Below are 23379 nucleotides of genomic sequence, written 5' to 3' on the forward strand. Positions count from 1 at the left end.
CATTCCCTGAACCCTCTGGTCTGGGCCTGTTAAAATATTTTAAGCTGTTCTGATTGTGTTTTAAAAGATTTTCCTGCTGGACTTGTTTATGCAAATGTGTACTGTGGAGGAGTCGTGAAGACCACTTCACAGATCGAGTACTATACTACACTAGAGGAAATTGAGCACGTTTTTAAGGAAGTGGCTGACCCAATAGCTTTCACTTGTCAGGTAAGTTTACTTCTACATTTTTAATTAAAAAAAAAAATAATAAAATTAAAAAGGAAGAACACAAGTGCATAGATGAGCTAAGACATAATACACAATCTTTTGATTGCACTGTAATGGGTAATGGCTCCATAACAGGCTTATGATTACAGAAGCATGTCTGAGATGTCTAGCTCTAAAGCAAGTCAGGCAAGTGAAAACAAATTTTATGTCTTTTTTTGGTTTTGGTTAGAGAGTGATATAAACTTTGTGCTGTATATGCCCAATTAACAGCATCCTGCATTACACAGGATGAAAATAACAAACAACAGTGATGTCCCTCTCCACTGAAAGTGTTCTTTTTAGTATGTTCTAAAACCAGTAGAAGCAAGTAATCTTAAATCACATTGTACTTGGAGGGTTATTACTCATTCACGAGCAAACGGGATTTTTCTGGCATAGCTTGTATGGAAGACAGTAGGTTGCTATTCATACAGAGTCCATTTATAGCTGCTGAATTATCATTCATGTGGTTTGCTGGTTGCCATGCAGATTCTTTGCATATATTTAGAAAAATTCAGGTTTTGAGCTGAGTGCTTTGCAGTATGTCCTTTGCCAATGGCATATACAAAATAATAAGAAAAGAAAGCATCTATTAAGAAAGGATGGGACCTCAAGTATCATTTTTTGAATGGTGGGTAGCCCAAGCAAACTTGTCATGATGTCTATATTATAATTGCAGAGCCAGAACAAAAATAATAGTCTGTATTTCCAGTGCAGAGAGTCTCATTTTCCTGTGACAAATCTACCTTATCTACCACCTAAGGCATTACACTCATAACAAAAGGATTAATAAAAAAAGATGTATTGCATTATTAGTGTTCTATTAAGGATGGGGGTAGATTCCTTCCAAGTACAAGTCACTTCGATTCTAAGAAAACACAAGAAAAATAGTGCAACTCTTAAGTACAAGTGCAGTCTTAAAATCTTCATGGTAACCATCATTCTTTAGCCTGTATTTTGAAAGACATGGAAGTAAGCTTCTAACAGGTTTCATCTACAATTCTATGCATAAGAAGTGTGTCATAATGATTAAAAAATTGTAACTACAGCGGTAACCTAGATACCTACAACACACCTGGTATTTCCACTGGAGATTTGTTTGTGTTATTCAGGAGTTTGACCCTTAGCTTAACGGGCATGACTAATACTTAGTAAGACACTTGCAATTCAAATTATATTCAAATGCAAAAATAATTCTGTGCAGAGCAGTAGTGCACACCAGGAAATACAACTGTGGTATTATGACTATCAGGCATGTTTCACGATTTCTCATCTGGATAATAAGCAAGGGTTTAAATTAGGTGATCGTGTTTGCCTGTTCTTAATTCTATTGTTTTGGCAACTGAAAGATTAATGCCGAGAAAATCTTTACAATCAGGTAAGTTCTGCAATCCACACAGTTATCTTGGCTTCTCTGTGAGTACAGGACTACTAATGGTTATCTTTTTGTAAGCGTACGTATGTGCTGGAAGATTTGTCATCATACTTTATGGTACCTACTGGGCCATGGAGTGAGGTACACTAACTAGCTGGGTAGCTAAACTTGCCACAAACTTTTAAAATAGTTCCAGCTCTCACGTAAACCTGATTTAATGGCAATAAGATACATTGTAAAGATCCAGTTGAGAGAGCATGATGTAACTTAATCTTTAAAAATATGTTCACACAAGGAAAAACAAAACAGATTTGATAATAATTAGAATTCCCATCAAGTAGCCATAGTAGTAGTAACTGTTATTTAACCAGGATAATTAAAACCTTTGAGACTATCAGCTTATTTGCAAAAGTATCCTAGGGCAACAGTTGTTTATCTATGGATAACAATCAAACAACCAAACACAATGGAAAACAAAACCGAAATAATATGGAAAAGCTTACAGCAATTATTGATCAAAGCAATATCACTCTGTGGTTCAAAGAGAAGTTCAAGATTTTAAAAAATGCTTGCAATCTGAGAAGTATCTCCTCATTAAAATTCTGTGAAGAAAGCAAATTGCTACAGTAATGTATACCACTGTGCTTTGGTAAAATGCTTTCACTGTATTGTATCCTGTGTTGCCAGCTCTTCCAGTTACTTTGAGACGCTATCATCATTGAGATTCTTGTCCCCTTCTTCACTTTGTCCCCCAGTAAAGCCAAACACATAAACAGACTCCAACAAATAGGCTTACACCTATCCATTCTTTTTACTGATGATCAGATCAGTTTGTGTATCTTAGTTTGAGACCAACAAAGAAAGGTACTGCTGCACTTAGAATTTGTATCTTTAGAGAGCAATATATTAACACTATAAAGATTAACACTAGACATATTTTAGATTAAATGTATTCTAAGGGTTTTTTTTCCGATCATGTTTTTGGATTAAATTCTTTGCCGCATCTGGTAGATTGTAATATTCTGTGTTCCAAATTTCTCTAAATTTAAAAAGCTTTTACCAACATTAGCAAGACATTTGAAACAGTGAAATAAATATTTAAATTGTATGGAAATAAATATTGTAAAAAATGAAATAAATTTCTTTGCATAAGTTTTGAAAGAAAAAAAACACTTGAAATTTTATATTAAAGTAGGAAGAGTTGGGATTATAACAGCTGAATCATAATGCTGAACTTCCTTGCTATCAGAATATATGAGGGTAGGCATTGGATAAAGGCTGTGAATTTTTTTTGTTTTCTCTCTTCATACAATTTTGCATAAAAAAAACCCCTTCTCTTAGGGAGTTTGTGTACTTACAGTAACCCAGTGTCCAGACTAATTTCAAGGTTCCTATAATTCATAAATGAACTTTTTCATATTTCATATTTTACTTTTCATCAACTTCTCATTTCAACATTCTCCTGGATTTACATGCTGTATTGATTTTTCTCTCAGACTTTATCAAATGCAACTATTGATTCCATTATTTAGTATTTGGGTTTTCAGGTACAGGTTTCTTAGGTTTTAAAAACAAAATTGAAGCTAAGGTCATATCCTTATTACTAAAATTGATGGGTTTATGTTAGTTTGAGTGATTCAGAAGATCTCAGGAGATTCAGGGAGTCTTCATAAGAGACTTTGGTTGAATAATACTCCTAGGATTCTGCAAGACTTGATACCTTAAAGGACTTTTTTATTATATTCATCAAACAGGATTACAATTATAGTGGATATTGAAAATTAAGAATAAAAATAAACTGCAGCCTTTTCTATGAAAACTTGTAAGAAATGGCTATATGACTTATGTGGTGATATTATGTATGCACCTTTACCTGATCCCCAGAGACATTTCCTTTGAAACAGTTTTTAATATACCAATCCTCTAAGCCACATCAGCAGCTGTTATTTTAAAATGTTTCTTTTATTTCCTGTAAGTATGAAATCTCTCCATATTCTATCACTGGCTAAAATTGTCAGAAATGCATAAGTGATTTTTAAGCCTTGCCCATTCTTTTTGATAGAAATCTAGATACTGAAGTGCATACAAAGTAGTGTCTGATATATAAGAACTGCTGAAGAAGTTCAGCTTTATCTAAATTTAACCTTGTTAGTATTGCTAAAGCCATGGAGAAGTATATTAATTTACTGCCTGTGTTCCAGTGGTGGATATTTTCAGGGCTTTGTTAGCAGTTATTAAAGAATGTAGATCATTTTGTTCACAAAAGTAGCAAAATACGTGCTTGGTCTTGTCCTTTTCAAGGATGGTTTTGGAAACCCAGGTGTGATGGGGCTTCTCCGTTGTTTACAGCTGAGTCTTGTTGCTTTGAAAAGGGGGAGGGAGTGGAGATAGTGCCTACACCTGGAGAGGTGGTGCTGAACAAGGACAAGTTGCTGGTGATGAGCTTTGGGATAGGTAGTAGCTCTTGCAGAAGGACTAGGATGGAAACATGGAGCAGAGAAGCTGATTATGCTTCAGAGAGTGTGAGAAGAATTATCTACAGACCTGCTAACTTAATTACATATGGCTCCTTAAAAGAAGAACTTGCTTGTACGTGTGCAGGGAGATTGTAGTGCTTTTACTTTTCTGCTGTGTTTTAAATCTTTACTCAGATAAAATGTGGGCTTTTTTAAGCTCATGCATGGCTCAGTGTTCTCTTGCAAAAACTTTAAACACAGTTCTGTTCGGCTTTGGTGAAGCTTCAGCGTGAATTTTAGGTACACAGTGTTGGGGGGATTTATTGGGAAGATTTCATGAGCCTGTAAAGACCTGTGTAGGGCACACATTGAAATATGTAAATGTAGCATACTTAGAGTCTGTGAGTGCTCTGGAGCTGGAATGGGCAGTAAGGTAGAAGTCTCTAAATTGCACTCCTTCTTGGTGGAAGTAACCTATATGTTGGTATGGAGCTAGATAGTGCAGTGTGGTCCTATTGCTGTTCTGTTTTCACTGGTATTTCAGCTGTTATTTTCATGTAAGTACTGGAACAGGCTTTCCTGTATGGGTGGTAAAACTTTAGCATAGACTTTAGGGTTGTTTTTTTTTTAATAACTCTGTTGTAGAGTAGCAAAACAAGGCTACTCATTATCCTTTAGTTAACAAAGATAGCTTGTTAAATCATTGCTAGAGCCTTCAGCTTCTAGATCTCTGGAGTAAGAGAAAAAATTTGAGGTGGAAAACTTGAAGCAAATTGTGCTGATGACTGTATAAGAAGTGTATTGTGCCTGACTATGAAATCATGGAAGTGGGTAGCCTGGTCACTGGAAGGCAGGCCTGTTAAAGCATGAGAAATTGAGCTTCAATTTAATCTGCTCCTTTTGGGAGATTAAGCAAGTCTAGTTTCTGTCTCAACATCGTGTAAAACTCAGCTAGCCTGATGTGGTGAAGCTATGCAACTATTTATGGCCTTAAAAACTTTGCCGCAAGTTCTTGAAGTTGTGTGCTGCTCTTATTTCAAAGAATTGCTCCCTTTCTGATTGTGAAACATAGTTTTATCCCATGTAAATTTGTTTGTCTGAGCACAAGGAGCTGTAAGATCCTACGGTACTCTTTCCTGGATTTCTGACTGAATAAAAAGAGAGAAGGACAGTTTTCTGCCTCAGCTTATATTAAAAAGCAGAGGAGCTTTGTAGGCAAGATTACTCTGAGTGCTTGCTGAAAAGGGACTGAGATTTGTTTATTTAGCTTTAAAATACAAGACAGACTGAAATGGATTCTGTTTGAAATTGCTCCTAGGGCATTTCAAGACAAATGAGAAGAGGCAGGTGTTGCTCTTTGTTCATTTCCTTTGGAACAGAGAGGACTAGTAGCTAGAAAAATGTGTAAGGGGTGTCCCTGCCATTTCAAATGGAAATTGAAAATGTTTCTTCAGGTTTATTTTGCCTAGAAGCCCACCTATGTGTTCTCTATATAGTTGAATTTCTGCTGTGGAGTTGCTTCAGTGAATAGCAGTTCTTCACTGGTATTCAGGCTCACAGGTTTTGGCACAGTGTCTGCATATGCACTCATCTGAGCTAGTTCCTATGTTACTACTTATTTTTGTCTTACTGTAGACTGAACTCTTTTAAGGTAGTATCGACAATGATACTATATCTAAGAAGACCCTCTTGGAATAAGAGAGAATAATGTTGTTTGCTAAATAAAATTTGATGTTATTACTCTTAACTTTTAAATATAATGTAGTTATTAATTAAGTGGTGGAGGGTGTTACAGATGTTTTGGAGATTTTGCATATCCTTTCGCAGTTCACACCATGAGTCTGGTATTCAGGTTATATCTTTATTCTCGAAGGTAAAGATAGAAACTTTGTTTTGTGCGTTTGGTTTTGTTTTTTGTTTTGGGGGTGTTTTTTTAAATGCTGATTGTTTTGGTTATTGAGAACTAAATCGTGTACTCATAATTCTTGAAAAACAAATACAGGGAATATAATGTAACAGTACAGAAAGGATGAATTATAGAAAGAAATAGGTTACAAGTTCCTAAATGTAATCACTCCTTTGTTTCATAATCAATATTGGAAGGGCTAGTGTTAATTATGGAAAAAGCAAACAATCATATTTTATTAGTAGTAGCTCCCTACCTGCATGAACTTGTCTTCATGTTCATGAAATTCCCGACGACTGGAAAAAGGGAAATATAACCCCCATTTTCAAGAAGGGGAAAATGGATGACCCGGGGAATTACAGACCAGTCAGTCTCACCTCTGTGCCTGGCAAACTCTTGGAGCAGATTCTCCTGGCAGGCATGCTAAGGCACATGAAAAACAAGGAGGTGCTTGGTGACAGCCAGCACGGCTTCACTAAGGGCAAATCCTGCCTGACCAATTTGGTGGCCTTCTATGATGGGGCTACGGAACTGATGGACAGAGGTAGAGCAGTTGACGTCACCTGCCTGGAAGCGTTCAACACTGTCCCTTATGACATCCCTGTCTCTAAATTGGAGAGACATCAATTTGATGGATGGACCACTCGGTGGATAAAGAACTGGCTGGATGGCCGCACGCGAAGAGTTGTGGTCGATGGCTCAATGTCCAGCTACTGTTCAATGACCAGTAACGAGTGGTGTCCCTCAGGGATTGGTGTTGGAACCAGCTTTGTTCATCTTTGTTGGTGACTTGGACAGTGGGATTTAGTGCGCCCTCAGCAAGTTTGCCGATGACACCAAGCTGTGTGGTTCAGTTGGTACGCTGAAGGGAAGCGATGCCATCCAGAGGGACCTTGACATGCTTGTGAGGTGGGCAGATGCCAACGTTATGAAGTTTAACCATGTCAAGGGGAAGGTCCTACACCTGGATCGAAGCAATCCCAGGCACAGTTACAGGTTCAGCAGAGAAGAGATTCAGAGCAGCCCTGCAGAGAAGGACTTGGGGGTGTTGGTCGTTGAGAAAATGAACATGAGCCGGCTTCAGTGTGCACTCGCAGCCCAGAAAGCCAACTGTATCCTGGGCTGCATCAAGAGGAGCGTGACCAGCAGGTCGAAGGAGGTGATCCTGCCCCTCTACTGTGCTCTCGTGAGACCTCACTTGGAGTATTGTGTGCAGTTCTGGTGTCCTCAACATAAAGAGGACATGGAACTGTTGGAACAAGTCCAGAGGAGGGCCACGAGAATGATCAGGGTAGTGGAGCATCTCCCATATGAAGATAGGCTAGAAAGTTGGGCTGTTCAGCCTGGAGAAGAGGCGGCTGCGTGGAGGCCTCATAGCAGCCTTCCAGTACCTGAAGGGGGCTGTAGGGATGCTGGGGAGGGATTCTTCATCAGGGATTGTAGCAGTAGAACAAGGGGTAATGGGTTCAGACTTAGAGGGGAAGTTCAGGTTAGATATAAGGAAGAAGTTAGGGTGGTGAGGCACTGGAATGGGTTGCCCAGGGAGGTTGTGAATGCTCCATCCCTGGCAGTGTTCAAAGCCAGGTTTGACAAAGCCTTTGGTGGCATGGTTTAGTGTGAGGTGTCCCTGCCCATGTCAGGAGGGTTGGAACTAGATGATCTTAAGGTCTTTTCCAACCCTAACTATTCTGTGATTCTATGAATCTAATTCTGGGCAGGACTTAGATGAAAATTATATCCTACCTGTGTACTCAACATTTTCTGGTCACATCACACTTATTTTCTTACTTCTAACAGTCTTGGGGATTAAACTTCATGTGGCATCAGTAGGACCCCTTTGTCCTTTTCTCCTCAGCATGTCAGTCACAGAGTTCTTAAGTTTATATTCTAATTGTGTCTGTAGATACTCCTAGAATTATCTCGGCCAGAAACAGTTCAGGTATGGGAAGACAAACTTTAATGCAGGGCTGCTGACATCTGAGCAGAGTAAACCAGTTCCTGCTGAGCACTTCTCTGCTGTGGCTGAGCAACTTTTGGTGCAGCACAGACTGGACTAGTGGCGTAGTACTCAAGGTAAAATACTCTTACTGTTAGAATCTCTGTAGTTGTGCTTCTCTTGTCACACCAAACAAAGCTTGGCTAGCTTGAGTCATTAGCCTTCATGATCTTGGCCTTCTGTCCAGAAAGAGGCAATCAAAAAAAGATCTCATGGCAGTCAGTGAGGATTTCCTTTGTCTAAAGACTGTGTATTTAGTAGGAAGCTCATCTAACTGACTGCTATTAGTTGCTTTATCTGTCAGCGATGTTATGACTAGGCTGATGGAACTGAAGCTGTTTCCTACTGGGCAGTGTATGCAATCTTAATGTAACAAAGCTGTAGTCTTTATGCTCATCCTGAATTACTGCTGTACTAAGACCTTGGATTTACTGGCACCTTGCAACTGTTAGAACAGCTCCTGTTTGCACTTCATTGTTGTAGCTAAATAGAGAGTTGAGAAACACAAATCTTCCTGTCCTTACCCTTCATCCAGAAGTTCTTAGTTATAGCTGAACTTCAGAAGTTGTTACACCTGTTTTTCTTTAGTTGGATTGTGTTATCATGATGCTTCTATGTTAGAGTATGTCTTCTGTAGCTTTCAAAACCTATGTTGCTCTTACTAAAAGTGAGTTTGTAATCATAATTGGTTTGAGTAATATTATTCACTAATGCTTTGAGCGTAAAGTTAAAAATACATATGTAACAATTTATTTTTTTTTTTAACAGGCTTTTAAATTTTCTTCTGTGGAGAAGCTGGACGATGTTTTGACTTTTTTATTGAAAAGCAAAATATCTACTTATGAATTCAGCCCATTCTGAAGTGAAGAGCACCATCAACAAGCTAGTGAGTCACTTCTTGTATGCATTGATTTATATTACTGATGTTATGCTTATTACTTATGAATGTTAATAAGACAATTTATTTAAAGCCACTAATAAAGACAACATAACCAGGAAAAATGGGAAAAAGAATTCTGTGAATCATTTCTTTGTGACTCAGCAGTATGTATTTATACTAGTCTGGATGTTTGAGTCTTGGATTAGCTGCAAATTGACAGCTTTACATCTGAACAAATGTATACTTGTGGAGAAAACAGGCAATAAGAGACATGAGGAGATGCCTGTACATTATATATATTATTTTTTTTTCTCTAGTAATTGGTCTCCCACAATAAAATTTGAACTTGGCTTTTTCAAAGTTTGGTGACAAAAAGAAAATCAGAAAGATTTCTCTATCTGAAGAGAATAGATGGCTTTTGAACTTAGAACAACAATAAAATTCTCTGTTCACTCTAGTATCTATGCACTTAATAGTTTCCATTACTTCTGGGCAACAGATAATTACATTATTTAAAAAAAGGCATCCCAGTGTGTTAAAATAGGATTTGTCTCTAAAGTAGAGACTATAAGCACAGTTTGGTAGTGTATCAACAGAAGCTACTGTTAGTACCACATGGAGGGTCCTGGTTGAATTCATTAACCACTTACTAAGGATTCAGACTGATTTGCAATAAACCAAGAGTGTGATTATTTTGCTTGTGTTTTGAAAGCATTGTTATAATGTTATTTCAGATGTGTGCTAGACCTCAGCCTTTCTAAGAAACTTTTGGGGAAAAAAACAAAAGCCAAGAAAATACTGAAGAAAGATACGTTTGAGTTGCCTGACTTTTGTTTTTGTGTGCCTGGCTTTGCGAGAAAATTAGCTCGCTACAATCATGTAAACCATAACACATCCCATAAATATAATAAGTGGCCGCTATCATGCTTCCTTTCCTTTTCACTATGGTTTCTTTGAGGGTGCAATTCACCCCCCTTTACTAAATAAACAGGATTCCACTTGTATTCTAAAAATGAGCTTAAATGTGAGTCTAGGTCAGTGGAAGCAAATAAGTAGGTTGCTAAGTGAGGCACATGTTATTGATGTTTTTCTGTGCAAGACTGCAGGATGAGGGTGTATAGGACACATTGAAGTATCATTCCCAATGTGAAATGTTAGTTCTGATGAACAAAAGATTTTTCTACTTCTGTCATAACCGGTTAAATCTGGACATGTTTGTGAACATTGAAAATAATGCTTACCAACCTGCAATTCCTCCCAAAAAGGCCTGTGCCATTCAAGAACAAGTTTGACTGTGAGCTTGAGCCAAATAGTGACCTTCATAAAATGAACTGATGTGATGAGCAGCACACCAAGAAAGTACAAAGTTAGATGCCTAGGTTCTTTGTGATAGAAAGATGTGGTTGCAGAGCAGTAAGCACTCAAATGTGGGAAAACTCTGCTCTGATTCCCCTTTTCCCTTAAGGGTATGTAAATCTATGTCTTTGACTCCCTATAAGAGCATCCCAAGCAGGCATTAGACCTATCAGATCTAGTAAAGGACTAGCATCTCCTTGTTCAGCCATTTTTGTATCATTTTATTCCAAGCACCGTCTTTTCTTCCAATGAGATTATGTTAAATAATAAAAACTAATTAAATACTTTTGGGAATGAAATTTAGTTAACAGACAAAAAGTTCTTTGGCACTGAGTGGAGTTATTCCTGTATCTCTGAACAGGCAGATGAATCAGCCCTAATTTCATAATTCCTGTATTTGCTGATTTTCCCTAGTGGGATATCTTCAAAAGATACCATGGACCACAAGTATGTGTTCTGGAAACTTGAATCTCTTGCCATCTAAGCAAGGAGAATTTTTTGAGCAGCGCATCAGACTTTGTGATGTTTGTTTCAATGTGCTAACCTAGGGCTATCGCCCTGCAAGCACTTCAACATGTGTGTAATATTCTTTCTTTATGGGATCTCACTTGTTGGACGACATGCAGGAAGGAAATTGCATCTCTGCCTAAATAAAGACAATGATGATACTAAATCTTGTTGTTTGACCTCCTCTTAAGTTTGTCAGTATTACTGAAAAGATACTGACTTACAAAAGACAGCAATTGGAAATGGTGAAAGTAGACATGATTTCCAAAGATAGGCATTGGAATGTATTTTGCCATACATAAGAAGTTTCAATTGCTTGCTTTTGGTGATGTATCGTACTGTAATAGAGTAGTAATGAAAAAGTGCGTCAGTAATCTCTGCGAGAAAAATATCATTGCAACTGCTGTATTATATAAAAGATTGTCAGAAATAAAATGCACACTTCAGTCCTGAACTGTGCCTTTGTTTGTTTTAATTCAGTTTTGTGGGTTTTTTTAGTTTTTTTATTGTACAATATGTTCTCTGTAATTCTAAAGAACATAAAACTATCTGAACGGTGTCAAAATATATTTAGGATTATACACGGGTATTGCTGACTAACAGTATAGGAGAATTAAGATGAAGACTTCTATTCAGCTTATCAAGGGAAAGAATGTTTTACTAACGAGTGATATTTAAAGAAGTTATTCTGCAGTCTCTGAAGGGGAATACTGGAAGCCCAATTAGATGAGAAAGCTAAAGTCAGACTGAATAGAAGCCACTGGAAAAACGTTGTGTTCAACAACAGCGTTAACTGAAAGACAGAGCCAAGGCATGTCTGAGATTTTTAGTTGTGGAATTCTCTATCTCTTCTGGAAGTATGTAACCACAGCTGGAGGTACTGTCCTGAATATTTTACATTCTGCACCAAACTGATTTCAGGGTACCCTGATGTATATTATGCCTTTATATTCTGGCAATAGAATCCAGTCAAAATGTGCTAAAAAATACAAACTTAGGTTTCAAAACTTTTCTTGGCCTTAGGAAGCTCTGTTTCTGTTCTTGAATCCTCAGTTTGGGAATTATTTGTGCATTGATTCCTGTTCAAGAGATGGGTAGTTTACTTGAGGAAAACCTCTTTCTTTTTTCCACTTTAATGAAATTTGCCTTTTTTACAAGTTATCCATTTCTGTTTCTCTGATTAAACTCAAACAGGCTTATGATAAGTCCTGAATTTATTGTTTGTAGAAAATACTGCTTTTTGTCAGCTAACACTGCTAGCAGCATGAAAAGTCCTATTCTGATTCCTGTAATTCTTTGTTTCAAGCTGAAACATCTATCTCAAAAGAGAGAAACAGCCTGGATTTTCAGCTGCTAGTGAAACAATGGGAGAAAAGATAGACTGGGGGAGAAGAACAGACTGTGGGAGAAGAAACATATGGGGATTTGGGGATTTTGTTGGCTTGATTGATATTGACACTGTAGAAATAATTTTAACTATTTAAGTTGCTTAAAAAAAAAAAAAAAGAATGGTAATGTCCTGTATCAATAATTTGGGAAATAAAAGAAGAATATCTTCAAGATCTGCAGAAATATCACTGTAGGCTGTTCTGTTTGCTTACTGCAATTTTATGAAAATTCCCACAGGCTAAGACAGTGCTACAATACAGTAATATTAGATTTTATGCTCTGTTTTATAGCTGAGGTGTTCCAGAATGCTCTGCAGAAAGGAATTAGGACAGGACAAAACAGCAATTCCCTCTTAACCTTTTGTATGTCAGCTAAAACTTTAATTAAAAGCAAGCACTGGCCTTGAAGTTAGTTGAAAGTTGAAGAACCTGCCTTAATGCTCTTAAAAATTTGCAAATATGCCACTTGGGTACTTTCTCTTTAACCTTTCTTTCCTGCTTATAATCACCAGCTAACTAGTTCTTAGTGTAGGTGCCAGACAGTAGCAGCTTTTCTGTTTAATGTTCTTCATTAAAGGACTGCTACTGAGCAAAAGCTGTTGACTTCTAGTTACCTTAATAACTACTTTTGTACAGTTCTATGTATTTAGCTGAAAGTATCAGTTGTTGCAGTTTCCCAGCTGATAAAAGTTCCAGCAATTTTCCCCAATTCAGTGTGACAAACTTACGAGCTCAAGAACGGTATTTTCTGCCTGAAGCATGTGTGCTTTCAAATAATTACAGCCTCTTCCTAATGTGTATAATACAAAACTTCAGTTAAAGCAGTTAAACACAGTATGGTGGAAATTTCTTTACAGTAGAACATCTAATTTGTCTTAAGAGTTCACTGAATTTTGTAAATCAGCAATTAAGTGAACAATTATATTAAAAAAAAAAAAAGAAATCCCACACAAATAGATCTTGCAGTAGATTGTTCTTGCTTGGTTATTTTAAGTGTTGCCCTTAGTTGTCATTGATTTTTGCTGTAGAACCTGCAGGGAAGAGGTAACTTCTTCACCTTTGTCAGGTGGTTTGGGAAGGATTTAAGTAGTTAGTGGTGCTTCTTTTCAGGATGAGGGCAAAAAGAAAGATCAGGAGGCTTTCATTGTCTTTTTTGAGGTCGTTAACCTTACTATATTAATTGAATATGTATTTAGGGGAGGAATTTCTGAGAGGCCAATGCCAGCCTTGTGAAGTTCAGCAAAGCCAAATGCAAGGTCCTGCCCCTAATTTGAGGCAATCCTAGGTACAGCTACAGGTTGAGTGGAGGAGAGATTAAGAGCAACCCTGTGGAGAAGGACTTGGGGGTGTTGGTCGATGAGAAAATGAACATGAGCCAGCAGTGTGTGCTCACAGCCCAGAAAGCCAACCGTATCCTGGGCTGCATCAAAAGGTAAGTGACCAGCAGGTCAAAGGAGGTGATCCTGCCCCTCTGCTCTGCTCTCGTGAGACCTCACTTGGAGTATTGTGTGCAGTTCTGGTGTCCTCAACATAAAGAGGACATGGAACTGTTGGAACAAGTCCAGAGGAGGGCCACAAGGATCATCAGGGTAGTGGAGCACCTCCCGTATGAAGATAGGCTGAGAAAGTTGGGGCTGTTCAGCCTGGAGAAGAGAAGGCTGCGTGGAGACCTCATAGCAGCCTTCCAGTATCTGAAGGGGGCTGTAGGAATGCTGGGGAGGGATTCTTCATCAGGGACTGTAGTGATAGGACAAGGGGTAATGGGTTAAAACTTAAACAGGGGAAATTCAGGTTAGATATAAGAAGAAATTCTTTACTGTGAGGGTGGTGAGGCACTTGCACAGGCTGCCCAAAGAAAGGGTAAATGCTCCATCCCTGGCAGTGTTCAAGGCCATGCTGGATGGGGCCTTGGATGCTGTTGTCTAGTGTGAGGTGTCCCTGCCCAGAGTTGGAACTAAATGATCTTAAAGTCCTTTCCAACCCCATCCATTTTATTATTCTGTGATTTATAAGATGTGGAGAGCCTCTCTTTCTTAGAGTAAGACTGATGGTGCCCTATTGACTGAAGATGACGTAAGATTAGTGCCTGCAGATACAGGGCTTGCTTATTTTCTGTATTATCAGTATGCCACCATATGTTGATACGTGGAAACGTTGTAGGTATGAGGCACTTAGTGTGTGGAGGGGCAAGCTGACAAGTCAAGAGCCTCTTAATCCAAGCTGGTGATTTACTTAACTAAAGGAAAAAGTACACGTCTCTCTTGAGCCTGAAGAGGTTCTATGATCCAAAAGTGTTGTGATAATTAAATGAAATAGAATTTTGAAATACAGGACCAGTAGACAATGCCACATACCTGCTTTCCCCATGAGTTTCTGGTATTTGTGTGACTCCTTCCCTCTACACCACAGAGTATATATGAGCTGTCTGTGGGAATAGCTGGTACAATTTGATGTCTGAAACTGTTCATGGCTGGAATGCAGAAACAGCAGTCATCATGGCTGCAAGCTTTATCTTCCTACACTGTTCATTGCTGAATCTATTCACCCTGCAGGAGCAACTGGATTAATCACATACCTAGCATTAATTCCGTGAGGGCAGAGAAAAATCAGTCTGAACGGAGATTTCTCAACTTCTAATCCCAATCTTGTTAGCACCTAGCCTAGGCTGGAGGTGGAATGTTATCATGCCCAAAAGAAAGCAGCTGAAGTCAAAAGTGCTGGGAATAGTATGATGATATGGTTCATCAGTGTTTGCATTCCTTAAAGGAAGAGTCTCCGTAGGTGGCCTCTTGAGTTGGAAGCCTGTATTTCTTGTTAATAGAGAAGGTTTTAGTTGCTTATGTGGGAGTGGGGACAGTTTTGTTAGCTGTGGTTGTCAGTTTAGGTGGTAGGACTGGTGTGACAGGAGTCAGCTGTTTTCAGACAGCTCTTTGCTCCTAATGCACCTGTACAGTAAAAAACCCCAGAAGCCATGTGTGTGCTCTTCTGATGTGTTTTGTAGAAGCTGCCCATGTTAACTACCCTGCTGTTTGAGGCCTGTGTAGTTCACATTTCTTTGCACAAGAAAATAAGTCTTTGGGTTCTGCTTGTTTTGAGCAGAGTGAAAACACCGTAACTAGAAACAATATTTTGAGGCTGTATGATTTTACAGCAAAGCTCACATAGCCTGAAGAGTTGTGAAGGTATGCAGGTAAGATTTACCTGAATACTCATTCTCAAAATAAGAAATAAATGAAGCTATTTCTACATCTTGTTCTTGGTGAAAGTACTTTAATGTTGTTTATGTGATGTTAAAAATATTTGTCTTGCTTAAGTCTTTTTTGAGTATTATGTAGAAGATCTCACTACCAGTGCTGATTTTAAAGTTTTCATACCTGAATACAACCTCTTTTTTCTCCTTCTTACTGCAAGGAGTAATATTGGAAAAAAGTTTGCTTTCGAAAATCGATTTACTGATTTTTGCCATCCTCCACGGCTGGCTGAGGTATTTCATTTGTTAACGATGTAGTCTGCTGTAAAGTTCAAAGTATGTAAGTGCTGCAGTCCTGCTTTAATATCAAATCTAGCCAAGGAGGAGCTGAGTGGTAACCAGAAAAACAAGCTCAACTGCAGAGGAGCTGAAGGGATTTTGAAGTTGTTTCGAGGATATCTCTGGGTTTTTTACTTGGAAAACTCAGTTACAAGCCTAGAAGATGCTTCTAAATACCATTGCTTCTTTTTCTCTTTATTTTGATGGTAAAATCATAGCATGCAGTCCATTGGAGATATAGACATGATTCTCCTTTTGAATTTGTAACTGATTGTTTCAGGTATCATTAGCCTGAGTGGAAATTCTTTTAGAACATGTTATTAATACTTTGTTAATACTCTTTTTACTAACTACCTTTGACCTTCTAGGGTCTGCTAACAGGATGCAGACTATTGATTAGTGTTCATGTAATCTGCTCCTTAAAATTACTGTTCAACAGCTAATTCATTGCTGGACATCGAAAAATTTATTTATGTATTTTTTAATAGAATCCTGTGTAATGTTTAAAATTACCTTTTGCTTTACTATGGTGATCCCAGCCTTAAAATTACTTGAATACATTTTTACCGCTCATGTGACAGCCCCTTAAGTTGGTATATATTTGCCTCCATCTGTGGAGAATGAGGTTAGGTTTTCCCTGCAGTTAGCAAAGTAGTGACAAGAAGTCAAACGGCTGTACTCTGGTGTAACATTTATATATCTTCTACAGAATGAAGTCCAGTTTGTAGAACTTCAGTTAATATGTTGAGCAATAGTACTACTACTACGAAGTCTTTTTTCCAACATATGAAGGGCTGAAAATGCAGGACATGTGCCTGTAGGACAGCTGATGACTGGAATATGAAAGAGAACTCAAGAAAGCTATAGGAAACTCTGTAGATTCCCAAGTTGTAGTCTTGCTGGGAGACATGTGGAAAGCGTTTGTCTGGAGCTGAAGAAATCACGAAGTTACAACAGAAATGGGCAAGTTGAGCACAGAGAGATTACTAAGATTAACTGGTATTCATAAGAGCTCTGAGGGAATTTTAAAGTAAAATAGCTGAATTTCTAACAGTAATGTGCAATTTTTCAGTTCTGTAGTACTAGAAGGTGTAACTGTGATACCAAAGCCCTGTTTCTCTGGGGACCTTGAGAACTGGAAGCAGGTTAATGTGTTGTCTCTACCAGACAAATTAATAATTGTAATGAAATAATTTTTCTGTAAGGTGAAGTCTTGCTTATAGATTTCTTGTAGTTTTTTATAAAAGTCATCAACCCTGATCAAGTCAATCAAGTGAAGTCATCACATGAATGAACATCTGCCAAAACCAGGAGGCAGAAGTTGGAAAAAACTTAGGCTAGTGATACAAAATGTTCAGGGTAGTAAGGAGGAAGTCTAGTTGGGGGGGAAAAAATGGGAGAAAGGCCATGTGAGATTTAGTAATTATGCAGTAAAATGTCAGATGATATTCATTGCAGGTAAAAACAAAGTGATGCATGTGGAAAAAGTGGTCCTATGTTGTCATACAGAATGAGAGGCTTTACGCAGCCTATTAACACTGAGGAATAAGATTACGCAGTTCCATGATAACATTACCTTGTTGCTAGGCAGGAGATCAAAAAGCGAATGAAATATCAAGAATTATTAGAAAAGAAATAGAGAACAAACCAGGACATAATTATGACAATGCATAAATTACATGGCTCACCCACAACTTAAGTATCATGTGAGCTCTTGTCCTGTCATCTCAAAATAGATATATTAAAGCTGGAAAATGTTCAGAAAAGAGCAGTGGGGGTTATGGAGTTGATTCTCTGTAAGGCACAATTAAGTAGACTGGAGCTCTTCAAGAAAGAATCTGGGAATGAATAAATCACTTCGAAGGGCAGAGAGGGCAGAGAGAGGTGGAGAATAACATGAATTAAGGGTTTTCAATTGAACCTAGCAGGAGCCAGGTTGAAAATAAACTAGAGGAAGCAGTTCTTCACGCACTGGGTAGTAAAGGCTGCCAAAAGACCCTGAGGATGCATGAAGTTGATGGTGCCTGGAGCACAATGAATACATAGTTGAAAAAGAGGTACATTTCATGCTGATATGTAGACAAATAGCTGCATAAGAAACCAAATTAGAGTATGAAGGCAGAGGGAAGTGTTGTTTATGCTTGATCACTTTTTTTTTTTCTTTTTGTTCTTTGTTGTACTGTGTAACTTGTGGCCACTTCTAGAGCTGGAATACAGGACTGTGCTGAAATGATAAACTGACTTCAATTTAGCTTTGTCCCAGTCCTTCGAGATGAAAAATAAAGTCTCTGATAGAAATGAATGTCATGCTTTTTCAGGTAAATCCTAAAAGACCATTATCCAATACATTCATCTTTAAATTCCCTGATTTTTTCATTACAGATAAGCAAATTTTTGCAAGTCCCTGGTAGTCATGGGAATTTTCAGAAATGTCTTTTAATATGAAAACATAGGGCCGTAAACCTATAAAAATGCCCAATTGAAATGCTGCAAACTATAAATATTCCTAAAGCATTAAATAATATACACCTAAGCAAAAGCATTTCTTGGCTGTAGAATTTTCTTCCCCTTGCAAAAAAACTTATTTCTTAATAGAACTTAAATGCTTTAAAATCCTTCTATCAAAACAAGTAGATTTCTTAGTTAGACTGAAGACTCCTTTGTTAAAATATATATGTGAATTGTAAAACTGTTAGTTGGAGGAATTGTTCTTTGGATAGAAGTTCGGTATTAGCAGTTTGATAACTGTGATTCCATAGCACTAGTATTCAAAGGAATTTTGTAAAAGAAGGTGTTCTATAAAAGCAGAACTGTTCTTTATGAAAGCTTTTGTTTCCATATACAGATAGCTATTTGGAAGAATTTCCTACTCTCCTTCACTGCGCAGCCGGATTTGGATTAAAGAACCTTGCAACTTTTCTACTCCATTCTCCTGAGGCCACAAAAGCCTGCAAAATAACCAACAAATATGGAGAGGATCCAGCAACTATTGCTGAGAAGCACGGGCACAGGGAACTAAGAAAATTAATCAGAGAATTGTCAGTAAGTCCATGCTCTTTTTCATGTCATCTATAACCAGGGGAGTGTGATGTACTACTGAGACTCCATAGTATGACCTCTTGTAAAGCCTAGGATGTTGCAGTCCTTCTGTCTGAAAATATTATTATATTGTCCTGTCTCAAAAAGAGTTCCAAATGGGGTACAGCCACTTTCTTAATGCAGTGTCATAACGGAGCTTTGCGTTGCTTAAGTATTGGGCATGTAATAGAAGGAGAACAGCAAATCATAAGTACCACATGTGATCTGGCTGGATTGGTTTTGTCAGCACCCAAGCAATGATTATATTGCAAGTAGTCTAGCCCAACTGTCTAGAGTAGAAGATAAAGATTTCTCTGAGAATCACTTTAAAAGTGACTTTGAACTCTCTTAGTATTGCCACTCTTCAGCATTCAGCAAAGAGTGGTTGTCTTGTCTGCTTCATTATAAAGGAAGGCTAAATTGTACCACCCTTTGTTAGATGGAGTAAATCTTTCTTCAGCTAGGTATGCAGGAGTTGTTTTAGGCAATAGTTGGCTTTTCACATGAAATGCAATAATAGAATAAAAGTCTGTGCATAGTTTTAGCATGCAAACTATTGCTAATAAAACCTAACTGAATTGGCAGCATAAAAAGCAATATATTGTAGTAATATTTGACAGCTTTAACCTGTTCTAAGTCTTTATTGTGCTAACTATAATATGAGCAGAGATGACAATTCCTGCCCCAGAGGTTTTAAAGCCTAGAGAACAGATCAGGTAAATCATAGATTGAAAGAAAGACAGAGTATGAATATTGGCAGAAGTAAGCTGATGTTGTAAGCAGCTTTGCTGGTGGTGTGGGGTTTTTTTAACTATTTTTTAGAGAAGACTCCAGTGTTCACAGACAAATGGTAACGACAGACATGTAAGAGGTAAAAATGCAAGGAGTGAGAGAATCAAAAGTTTCACTTTTGTGTTAGCCAGTCACCTTGATGTAACCATGGATAGACATAACACCAAAGATGACATTTGAAGAAATAAAAGATAATAGGTCTGTACATTATGTAGGGGAGAATGCTTTGTATGACTAAGGAGGAAAATGCAGAAACCTAAGGATAATATAGTAAAAGATATCATAAGGAATGGAAACACTGGCTGACTGAGGTTAGTTATTAAAATTCTAGAGCAAGGACATGGGGATTGATCCAAGTTTTTTCTTTGATACAGTTGGCATCTAATGTAAAGGTGAAAGATAGGCATGGGAAAACTGAAGATAGGGTTAGTGTGATCAGTGTTGAACCATGAAGATGGCTTTAGCAGTGTTTTATGAGCAGATTTGGGTTTTTTTTCAGTAAGTCTGAGGGAAAGAAAACAGCAGACCCTGGAGCCTGAAAGTAGTAAGGCATTTTTGGCGGTGGTCATGGTGTTGAATGAGAATACGCCATTTATCTTTTTGTTGTTGAACAGCTATGGATACAGGCTCTGAAAACACTGAGGGTGGAGGATATCTGCAAAGCAGGCATTTCTCCTTTTCAAACACTTAAAGAAAGCTCATATCTAGTTGAGGATGTGATCTGCTGTGTTTTCTGAAGTGACAGAGTATGGCCTTGCGTTTTCTGGACAATGAGTCTGAGCAGATCTAGAAAGCACTGCAAAGTTTTTTCTATCGATGGAGTGCAAAGGGATGTTGTACAGAGGTGATACTTTTATCTCAGTTTTTGATACTGCGGTTGAGATGAAGAAAATATGATACCCTTTCCATCCAGTGTAATAGCTGCCCACAAAGCCATAGTTGTCTCACAGTCATCCTTGCACTGGTCAGAGAGTTCCTGCCAGTAGCAGTCTGTAAACTCCAGAGCTTGGAGTTTACCAGTTTGTCTTGAACAGAATGGAACTGTGTTTCCCAACATCCCTACCTGTGGATCTGGCTAGATGCTGTCTTTGTATGGTCAGCTACCCTGGTACATGCTGTGTGCAAAGGATTGGTAAGACTATGTGAATAAGGTGGTACTTAACTCTTAGTGAGATACCTAGATTTCTTTTCTAAGATGGTCATATGAGTTTGAGTTGAGCATAGAAATAGAGTTTCCATGCTTAATTTTTCATGTTTTGTGATAATGGTTGATTCTGTAGAATATTTCTTCTTTCATGCTAGTATTGTAGAAACTCACCCTTCTGCACTTCAGACGTATCTTTGTTGTGTACCCCACATAGGGCTGGAGGCTTCCAAAATTGGGCCATTTTCTTTTTATGCTTAGAAATGCACCCATATGCAACCTTATGCTATAGTTTGGGGCATCTGTAAGAGGAGACATAAGCAGACATGGTACAGGCAGACTATAGCTGGTGTACATTAAGAGATTACATTGCACTACTCTTTCTAGATTTTGGTAGACTTTGTGACTGATGGAAGGCAATGTTTGTGAGGGTGATATATTTCACTCTAAAAAGTATGTAAAATATGTGCATACTTCTGATTAGCTTTTCTTTTTTAGTAGGATAATTTAGTATAAAATTCTCAATCTGAAACATGGATTTATAATGGTAACTGACTCTATACAATATAACTTTTCACTAAAAGGGTTCCATCATGGTACTTATCTGCTATTGTTTGCGTATAAACAGTTATCACTAGCTGATCCCTGCTTGGTGACTGCTCTTCCAAGCGTGAATACTTTTACTAGCACTGAAGTATAAACAACTCTACTACCATCGTAAGAGTGTCTAGTCTGATTTGGACATGCTGTGGTACTACCCGTTTTCAGTTGATTCCAATGACATGGCTTTCTAATGCAACACAAGTAAAAATTGGAGCATGCTTCAATTTTGCCAAATGTGTAATACAGTATTTTAGAAATGTTAGCTCCAACCACTGGAAGAAAAATGGCTTATTTGTGACTGTAATAGTGCACTTAAGAACAAGAACGCTTATTGTACTTCTGTAATTGGTGGGAATGTGGAAAAGAAATATTTGCACGGCTCTGAGCCAAGCAGAATTTAGTTTAACTGCATTCCAGGAACTTCCCATTACAGCTGGAGTATTGAAATTGCTCATTGTTACAATACAAGTACTTTTGTACTTGGCATACCTCTCACTGTTTTAAAAATGTTACCTGTGTTTTGCCATTGCTTTAAGGAATAACTCCAAAATATACACAGTACTTCATCACTTCTGTCTTAAAGAGCAATAGAGTTCCAGAAAAATACCTGTATAAAAGCATGCATTCAGTTTGTCCAAAATCTTGGAAAGTGTCTTAAATTTGCCTTTGTGCTGGAGAATCCTTAGGGGAGTATGAATTCCCTGAGATGGCGTGAGAGAGAGAGAAGGAGAGAGAACAGCAGAAGTGACAACACTGCAAAGCTACCTTTGAGCCCAGGGCTTTGCTGCACAGTCCTGTTTGTGGCTGGTGAACACAGTGCTCAGGGCTCTCTGGTGATGCAGCTGTGCAGCTCCTGTGTCCTGCAGGCTTACTGGAAAGGTGCTCAGCACTCCATTGACAAAAGTGAACTGTTGGAGCTGGTTAACTTGCACACTGGGTCATCTGTATGGCACAAGTTCCCTGTCCTTGTTTAAAGGGAGACCCTCTTTTTCTGTAACTGTACACAGCATTGATGTGTGAAGTGTTAAGAGCCACAGAAGGCAGATCTGGAGTGCCTAGCAGGCATGCTGGGAGTTGACCTCCCTATTTGTGTCAAAACAAAGCACAGGGGAAGAAGGATCACTTAACGTGTGTCAGGCTTCTGTTGAAACAGCTTGTCCTGGTTTAGCAGTAGCAGTCATTTTTTCTACTGGTGCAGTGCTGTGTTTTGACTTTCGACCTGGGAATAATACTGATAAAGCCGATGTTTTCAGTTACTGGTCAGAATGTTTACCCTGACCAAGGACTTTGTGAGTCTCATGCTCTGCCAGGGAGGAGGAGAAGCTGGGAGGAAGCAGGGACAGGACACCTGACCCAAACTAGCCAAAGAGGTATTCCATGCCATAGCACGTCATGCCCAGGATGTAGAACTGAGAGTTCCCAGAAGGGCTGGATCATGGCAGGGTGGGGGTGAGGTACCGGTTGGTGAGCGGTTATATTCTCTTCCTTGTTATTTCCTTTATCATTATTATTATTGGTGGCAGCAGTAGTGGTTTGTGTTATACCTGAGTTATTAAACTGTTCTTATCTCAACCCATGGGAGCTGCATTCTTTTGATTTTCCTCCCCGTCCCTCCAGGAACGGAGGGAAGAAAGGTGTGGGGGGGGGGAAGTGGACTTCGTGGTTCTGATTTACGGCCTGGGCTTAAACCACGACACAGCTGTATGAATGGAGGGGAAGAGATTTTCCCCTTTTAGCACCAGTGTTACATGCAGGGACATTAAATGGTAAACACCATAGCTTTTAAGACCCTGTATAGTGTACGTCCATGAGTGGTAGCATTTGCTATCTCTGTCAGAAACATTTCAAACACTCCTCGAAAATCTCTTTTGTTCTGAGGGAACACTCTAAGACTTGAACCATTTATGTTAAAGGTACTAAATGGATGGAGCTGTCCGTTAGAGTCTTCACTGGGGATTATGATAAAGCACAGTCTAAAATGTGCCAGCAGTTTATTAAGCAATTATTTCTTGCATTTTAGCACAAAACCACCTGAATGGACATTCATTTCCAATTTCTACATGTTTCATTATAGTTAAAATGAAGTGACTCCCTCTTCTGTGGCATAAAAGAGAGATACC

General features: G+C 38.4%; 1 protein-coding gene across 1 annotated transcript in view; it reads left to right on the forward strand.

The window, feature by feature from the left end:
- Window positions 1–23379, forward strand: part of BANK1 (B cell scaffold protein with ankyrin repeats 1) — a gene marked incomplete at both ends in the record, with an annotated part of 139469 nt that overhangs the window by 38640 nt on the left and 77450 nt on the right. The window contains 4 exon segments of the mRNA XM_080637543.1: window positions 68–210; window positions 8751–8840; window positions 8844–8868; window positions 18488–18684. Coding sequence (XP_080493669.1) covers window positions 68–210; window positions 8751–8840; window positions 8844–8868; window positions 18488–18684 — 455 coding nt within the window.

The sequence above is a fragment of the Psittacula echo genome, assembly GCF_963264785.1.
Source record: "Psittacula echo genome assembly, chromosome: 1".
In the NCBI taxonomy this organism is placed as follows: domain Eukaryota; kingdom Metazoa; phylum Chordata; class Aves; order Psittaciformes; family Psittacidae; genus Psittacula; species Psittacula echo.